Source organism: Sipha flava, unplaced genomic scaffold, assembly GCF_003268045.1.
Source record: "Sipha flava isolate LNK unplaced genomic scaffold, YSA_version1 284_pilon_pilon, whole genome shotgun sequence".
Classification (NCBI taxonomy): Eukaryota; Metazoa; Arthropoda; class Insecta; order Hemiptera; family Aphididae; genus Sipha; species Sipha flava.
The window spans coordinates 274,237-282,849 of NW_020272951.1; the positions used below are offsets into that span (position 1 = coordinate 274,237).

Here is an 8,613-nt window from a genome sequence, read left to right on the forward strand (position 1 = left end):
CTTATATTATTCACCATATTATATAATATACATTCTGCTTTAATACTTACTACTCGTAAGGTATTTCAACTGACAACCACATTTTACATGTAAATATTTTTATAGTTATATAATTATAATTAGAGTAAGTATATTTAATAATTATTAAAACATGTAACTTACATTTTTTAATTTGACAATTTATAGGATTATTAATTTTAAAGTAACATTATTTTTCTTGATGATTTTGAAAACTGAGTAAGTACCTCTTCTGGATCAATATTGATGTCCCGGTGAACTGACATTAAAGCCAATCCATTGAGGCGTGTTTCACCAGTCGAATTTCTGAGATACGTTTTCAATCTTTTTAAAGATGAAAATGTTCTTTCTGGTGTCGCTGTTGACATAGGCATAGTAACTAAGACTTATAGAAGTTTCCTTATATTAGGAAATAAAAGAGGGTTACAATTGTCAAGTCCTGCAATTGCTGTTTTTGGGCGAGATCCTTCTTTTAGCCACTTTGTCTTCCACATTGCAAATTCAGCTTTGAAAGCATTAGGCTCAATCAATATCTGAGAATAAAAGTTTACACAATCGTTTATTTCTTCATTGGTAGCGATTATACATTTACTTGGAATGATTTGTTGTAATGAACTTATTAAAGATTTGTGTTTTTGAAATCTATCACAAAGCTGTGATCTGATATAGTCGAGAAATGGCAAAAAAATATTAAAATTGTAATACTCTTCAGAGCTATGAGAAAACACATTACTACGGTGTGTTTGTTTATTAGCGATACGAGGCAAAACAATGTCTTTTTTATTTTTATTCAACATGATGGCAACAACAGAAAACAGGTCTGAAAAATGTTGTTTGTTATTTTCTCTCATTTCGTCTAATACGGCTAACACATCATCAACATGATTGCATGTTTCGACTAAATCAGCATTAATTGTCTGTAGCTGTTTACACAATGTCAATGTATACGAAAAAATATTTTCAATTATTACGAGAGGTATAACAAATTTAGCGTCTTTAATTGTACTTAATAACTGACAAGACTTTTGAGCAGTTTCTTTATTTATTGATGACTCCAATTTTTCCAATGCAACAATAATAGCGGGATATAGTTCTTTGAACCGCATGACACTTTCATGCTTATAAACCCAACGAGTTTCACATAATGCAACTAATGTGGTATGCCTTGTCTCTGAAAGAGTTTCGATAATAGTTGTTCTCAATAATTCATTTCTTTGAGCCGATGAGCGAAAAAATGTTTCAACAGTTTGAATGGTGCTAATACAGTTTCTTATTGAGGGCAATGAACAGGCGTTGGCCAACGCTAGATTGAGCGAGTGAGCACTGCAATGTACATAAAGTGCCATGGGAAAATCTTTTTTTATGTATTCTTGAGCACCATGTAAATATCCACTCATGGCAGAGGCTCCATCGTAACCTTGTCCAACTAAAAATTGACAATGTATACTGTTCTTCTGTAAACACCCCATTATCAAAGTTGCTAGTCCTTTTCCACTAAGATCAACAGCCGGTGTAAATTCTAAAAAATCTTCTCGAATTTTTTTATCTTTTTGATCATAATAACGCAAACATACAGACATTTGTTCAATTCTTCCAATATCTGTAGTTTCGTCCGCTAACACAGAAAAGCACTCGGCAGCATTTACTCTTTGGACAATTTTTGACTTGATTATTTCACCACAAATAGAAATTATGTCATTTTGAATACCAGGACTAGTATATAAAGAATTTCTTGGACCATTTTTCAAATGTTCTCCTAGCATAGTGTCATCTGAATCTACACGAAACCGTAAAAGAGCTCTAAAATTTCCGTCATTAAAATCATTTATGTTCATTACATTTTCATAATCGTTTGATCCACAAAAAGCAATTTTTTGCCTACTACAAAGAATTATGGTTTTTATAATAGAAAGTAAAATTTTTCTATTTTGTTCAATCTGTCTAGAACGTTCAATACTGAGTTGTTCAGTTATATTTTTAGATATTCCTTCATTCACTTTTAAAAAACTATCAGATTTCTCGACACACAATTTGTGATAAGATGTGGTAGCATGTAATTGAAAGTCTTGCAAAGCATTTTTCCAATTAGTATACTCTTTAGAAACAAGTGCACCTAATTTTTGATGGCTACCATTACCTCCTTTTTCTCGAGCAAACAAAACACATAGTCTACTAAATGCTCCTTCAAATAATTGTGAATAACTAAGCCATGGAAATCGTTTTATCCAAGATAATTGAAATCGTAAATTTATTTTGGTTTTTACAGGGAAAATATATGTTGAAGAAGGAACCCACGGAGTTTTTAAGAGTTCCTCTTTTTTTAAATCGTTAATTTCTAAATTATGGACATAATTACCAATATCATTTACTCCAACTATGGGTGTTTTAGTAAAATTATTGGACATGGTAGAAACAGAAGGAGTATAATTGCTATGTATTGAAGTAAGGTTGTGAATATCAGTACTATTTTTGCTAACTGAGGGAAGTTCTTCTAAGTAAGCTTGTTCAATAGAAACATCTTTATTCGAATAATTAATATTAGTAGGTTCAACTGGTTGAAATTCAGAATTTGGATTGTTTGTCTTATTTATTTTTATTTGTGTAAATGCAGTGATGTCCAATTGTCTTTGAACTCGTTTCATTTTCGGTATTTAATTTTTGTGTATTAATTCTAAAAATAAACATATTGTGCATAAGTGAGAATTCGCCCGTGTTTATAGATATTTTGGAGTTGTTATAACTAAAAATTTTATTTGGGAAATATCTGTTTAAAATGTCTAAAACCAACCTAAATGCCACTTAAATTGTATATTGATGAATAAGATAAATGAAGATATTTTATAAAAGTAATTTTTTTTGTGACATTAATTTTCTTACACAAAAAATTACAATAATTACAAGATGTGCTACATAATATTATACATATCAAAATAAAATAAATAAATAAAATAAAAGATTAAAATAAATAGGATTGATAAATGATAATATGTATAATTAGAGTTGGGCGTTAATGCATAACTTGCACACTGAATAAATACCACTGATATCTATAATATAGAGACTATGCAGATACATAATTACATTAACTGTCCAACATATAAACTGGTATAAAATAAATGAGCTATGATATTTTATAAATAATATAACTCTAAAACTATTAAATAAAAAATGGTAGTAAATATACTTACGGAATTCAGATCAATAGAAACGTTTAACAGCAATGTTTACGGCGCGCCGCCGTGGTGTGTTGTATGACGAGAATCCAAAAGAAAAATGATTCGGTAATCGGTTATCCGAATTAGTTCTATTCGAGTTGAAATTAAACATCGACGATTATTCTGATAAGGTATGTACACTATCAAAATTTGAAGAATACTAAAAATAACTACGTAAATACTCTGGTGCGTCCATATGAACAGCCAAAGCTATGGGCAGGCGTCAACGATAACGTCAGTCGTGATCTTATCTCATTGTATACATAGTTTTACCCGTCGTAAAGCAGTGCACTGTTTTAGATTCAATTTTTGCGCGTAGACATTCACGTAGACAATTCTATTTTATTTACACAATAATAATACGTCTGGGATAATAATTTACCTTATGTGCGACTTAGACGATGGATTAAGAAACACTTTTCTATTGAATTTCAATTGAATACAGAAAAAAAACATCAAGTGGATAGGCAAAAAAAAAAATGTTGAACAAATTTTGGGGGGGTTTGAACCCGGAAAACCCTCCCCCTGAATACGGCCATGGGTTCTATACATTAAAAACATTTTAATATCATGTACTGAGTACATATAATAAAAATAATTTAAGTGATTTAAAGATAAGAAGTCATTTTTCTATTACATTATCCTTCGTTTGGTAGATACAATAATAAATAATATATCAAATTAATTTAAATATAAGCCATATAGAAGCACGTGAATCACTTGTCGAATTCGTAAATTTTATTTGATTCAATAAAAATGTTCGTAAAAGTATTTTTACCGACGTTAAGTATGAATAAAACGTGTTATAATTAAATTATGTCATTAATGTGTACCTAGAGGCAAACATTAACACCGATCGGATAAAAATGATTTACATTTTTGTGAAATAGAAAATTAATTAGATTCGTGTAGGTACACATTAGTTTTTTGCATGGTCCAGTCTTAATTAGTCCGGTCCAAACCGGACCGGACCGTGGTTCGGTCTAGTACGGTCCTAACATACAAAAACTATTAATTTGTCGGTTTGGTTCAGTTTAATCATTTTTAGGAGTAGTTCGGTCCAGTCTTCAGATTAAATGTATTATTTTCAGTCCAGTTTGGTTTCAAAAAAATAAAATGAAAATCAGTCTGGTCCGGTCGCAGTCAGGTCCCAATCATGGTACTTAAAATCTAAATACAGATATTGTTATGTAAACAAATAAAATGAGAAAAACCTACAACTTTAGGTAAATATTTATTTATAAAGTCGGATAGACCGCTTCAGGGTAATATTTAACGCATCATATAGTACAGTCTGGGCTAATACAGACTGAACCTTACCTTATTATGGACCAGTCCATAAACGGTTCAAAATGTTTTAAGATCAAATCGAAAGTCCGGTTTACGGTCTACTTTATTAAATTTTATTTAATTACTGGTCCGGCCCGGTCTAAAAATAATATGAAGTCGTTGGTTTGGTCCAATTTTAGTCTTTGATTAACGTTTAAGTGTGGTCCGGTCTAACTTCAGTTTCCTGGTATAATTTGAAGTCTGGTCTGGTCCTTAAAATAACGGACCGTGCAGAGCACTAGTACACATACAAATATTTTCATTTGGTAAATTTAAATTTATTCGTCTTGTATCGACCAATAAATGGTCACGTGTCTAGAATTTTGTCGTAGCAGTTGTAATATGTAGTACATAACGTATAGTAATGTAATATTGTTATCGTCTAACGTTACTGAGACATGATTTACATAGGATAAATTTTTATACACGTCAAACATTGGCACACATTTTAAACCCTAAAAATATTCAGAAGTGCGTTGCTGCGTGTTCACAACACTCTGTGAAACAATAAATACCCATACCTAACCGTCACGCCGAAAGTGTATGTATATCCGGTTATTGATGCAAAGGTCAATTGTTTCCGGGCAATCGGTCAGCGTGCAACAGGTCTCATCGCGGGATATACTCGTTTTTTCTTTATATTGTTATTTTTTCGATCGGAAACATGTGATATTGTTTTATCGCAACAGTAATAGCTGCGCACCACAGACCGGTAGTCGGTGTACGTTTTTACCGTCTAATCGGTGTGCCATCATTTCGACGGCCGTGCGCGGGGCACGTCGTTCCGAGGGCAATATAACGAATTTATGTTATCGGTCGATGACAACGGGGTAACATTGTTTTCAAAATAAATATTAATTTATAATGTGCGCTGCACATAACGCTCCGGAAAAGAATCCGAATAAATAAACCGATTATCGATTTACGTGATGTTAATATAAATGCCAGTGTATGAAATTATATTTGAACGAACCTCGATCGCGTATGGCTCATACGTCATGGCTTGATCGGGTTAAAGCGATCAGACATTCCTTGGGAATTTTAATTTACGATAATATAAAATACATGCACAATGGAAATTAATTGCATTGCGGTTGCAACTAAGTATATGTGTAATAAACTGTCATCGCAACTCGAAAGAAACCACGTATAATTCTTAAGCTTTTGAATTATTGACTATACAGGAAAAATACTTTTATAGAAATTGAACAACAGTTTCCGGTGAAAAGTAAAATAATAAAGCTATTAACTAGTGATTTAGTATTTACATTTTAGACGTCGGCATTTACATATGAAGATTTTTAATACCACTCAATAAAATAAAAAAAAAAAAAAAATTAAAAATATGTTAAAATTTAGGTGAATAAAAATGTAATTTCTTTGATGAAATATTTAGAGAACTTCACATCCACATGTGTTGCCTCTGTTTGACATACATGCAACATAGCAAATTTGAGTTGAATGATTCCAATGTAATTAAGTTAGCTTTAATATTAAAGTAAACTGACCTATAATCAAACTTTAAGGGAAGAACATTATCTGTGTTTTGTTGGTCGGTTTTTCCGATATTTTAATTTTTAAGCGTGTTATGAGTATGTAAAATATAACATTTAAAAAAACATCATAACTCGCTAAAAAATTAAAATATCGGAAAAACCGACCAACAAAACACACATAATGTTCTTCCTTTAAAGTTTGATTATAGGTCAATTTACTTTAATATTAAAGCTAACATCATTACATTTGAATTAGTGAACGCAAATTTGCTATGTTATACGCATGTCAGACGGAGACAACACATGCGGGTGTGACGTCCTTTTAAGTTATATAACATGTATTTAAATATTGTACGTTCACATCATACGTTTTATTTTGGACAAAATCATTAAGTGTAAATTTATAGTTAAGGCTCCATTTTTTTTTTTTTATATATATAAAGAGAAGAACATTATCTATGATATGAAGTAAGGGTTTTTCTATCATTTATGAGGCTGAAAACATTTGAAAAAGCTGAGAAAAATGAACTGATTGTTTTTGAAAAGAAAATCTTAAAGACGATTTTTGGACCAGTGAAGGTCAAAGAAACTGGAGAGTAAGGAAAAATGATGGACTGATAAAACTATTCCGTAAAGAAAACATACTAAGCACAATTAGAAACCAAAAACTTCAGTGAGCTGGAAATGCTATGTGAAGCCAGAAGGATACCACAAGGGTGATCATTGTCAAGATTCTACTTGGTAAAAGACCACTGTGAAGACTACGGTTGAGGAGTCTCTGAACGGAGGACCTGATTGAAAAGCATGAGCGGCAGATAAGAATGTCTGGAGAAATAGCTGTGTGACGGGATGGTCTTAATTGCCGATAAACCCAAGAAGAAGATGTAAAATATTTTTTTTTCGACAGTAAAAATATATTCAAAGTGAACATTTGTAAAATAATAATTTGTTTAGCTATAAAAAAATTATCAAAAATTTAAAGCACTACATCATAGATATATGTTACCTTCTTAAAAAAAAAAAAAAAAAATGAATCTCTATTATGAATTTACACTGAACGATTTTTTCTTGCGCAGTATGATTTTTGTGCCAAAAATTCGTATGCAAATGATTATTTTTATTTCTAGTTCCACGGACAAGATTACGATCAGGCGTCACGCACTCACAAGTATGTATATGCGAGAATGTAACTGCTATCATCATCGATTTAAGGAACGTTAAGCCCAAGGCACATTTTTGAGAATCACGTCCTCTAAAATTATTGTCCTATACAAATTTAAAATTAATTTGAGTTGGTTCCATATTATTAATATTAGTAACGGAATAACCGATGATATCGATGGGTGTTAGAAATGTTTTCCGCTGATAACATGTATTTCGTACGAAAGTGAAACGAGCAAGATGGAATATATATATATATATATATTAGGGTGGTCCTTAGTTATAGAAGATGATATTTTTTTAAATATTCTATGGCCAGGTACCCGCCATTTTGTTCATTATAATCAGTAAGTAATTGGGACTAAATTTGTTATGATAACTCACCCCCTTCCCGTGCCTCAAAAGGGTTGAAAATTTGTCATAGAGTTTTGTAGTTTTGTGAATTTTACTCAAAAACTATAGTACTTAGCGAAAAAATGTATAGAAGGTTAATTACGTATTTTAATGTTGCTCATAAAATATATATTTAAAAAATTTGTCATAAGTCTATATTTTTCCAAGAAAAATAGTAAAATACGAAATATTTTATTTATTTTGCAAAGTAGATTTTTTATATTTATTCAAGTATATTTGTTAAAATATTAAAAACACGAAAATATTTCTTAAATAAAAATCGAATAAAATTTAATTTCCTGAAAAAGTGTAATTTGTAATAGTCAGATTTATGTAAATTATTCTAATATTATAGCAGTTATAATAAAATTGTATTTTAATAATCCCATTTTATTATACAACATATTTTTTACATCCCAATGTATTTTAATTATTTATTATAAGTCTATTTTAAAATTTCATGACTAAATCCCGGGTATTGCTTCCTATAATCTTGAACAAACTAAAATTATAAATAATAAATTTTGATAAATTCTTAATTATTCCATAAACATAAAATACTAAAAATTACCTGTAACACATATTGTTTTAGTTCCTCTTGTTTTGTAAATTTGTCGTTAAACTCCTTCATCAATTTCACACCTCTTTCTGCACTATCATTAACAACTTTTAATGTACTTATAATATTCTTTGCTTCTTTATACTTGGTGGTTGTTTTCCATAAACTTGGATCCTTTTGTAAAAAGTCTAGAGAGATACGAAATCTTTGAAACAACTGTATCGATTTATTTGATATTAATCACAATTTGTACACATCCCCGTACACTCAGTGAATAACAGAAAATTAAACAACATGTTGGTTAATTTCATTTTGGCAATAGGTATTTAATGACACCATTATTGATAATGAAAATAAAGTGATCATAAATAGTTTTCAATGCATGGTTATCGCCAAACAAATATTCTTATTACTGAAAATCATGATTAATGTGATATACATA

At 30.4% G+C, this 8,613-nt stretch overlaps 1 protein-coding gene and 1 pseudogene across 1 annotated transcript; both read right to left on the reverse strand.

Annotated features, from left to right (window-relative positions):
* Positions 1–404: 404 nt before the first annotated feature.
* On the reverse strand, positions 405–2,423 carry LOC112685636 (zinc finger MYM-type protein 1-like). The gene is made up of 2 exons (XM_025557575.1): positions 2,047–2,423; positions 405–1,896 (listed from the first exon to the last, which is right to left on the reverse strand). The coding sequence occupies exons 1-2, from the start codon at positions 2,421–2,423 to the stop codon at positions 405–407; spliced, it is 1,869 nt and encodes a 622-aa protein (XP_025413360.1).
* A 5,619-nt stretch (positions 2,424–8,042) lies between these two features.
* On the reverse strand, positions 8,043–8,408 carry LOC112685637 (annotated as a pseudogene).
* Between the last annotated feature and the right edge of the window lie 205 nt (positions 8,409–8,613).

Excerpts from the sequence above, each read along its gene's own strand:
- LOC112685636 (XM_025557575.1), bottom strand. The coding sequence starts at position 2,423 with ATGTCCAATAATTTTACTAAAACACCCATAGTTGGAGTAAATGATATT. Across the intron at positions 1,897-2,046 it reads ACCACATCTTATCACAAATT|GCAAAAAATTGCTTTTTGTG; the intron begins GTGTGTCGAGAA and ends TCTTTGTAGTAG.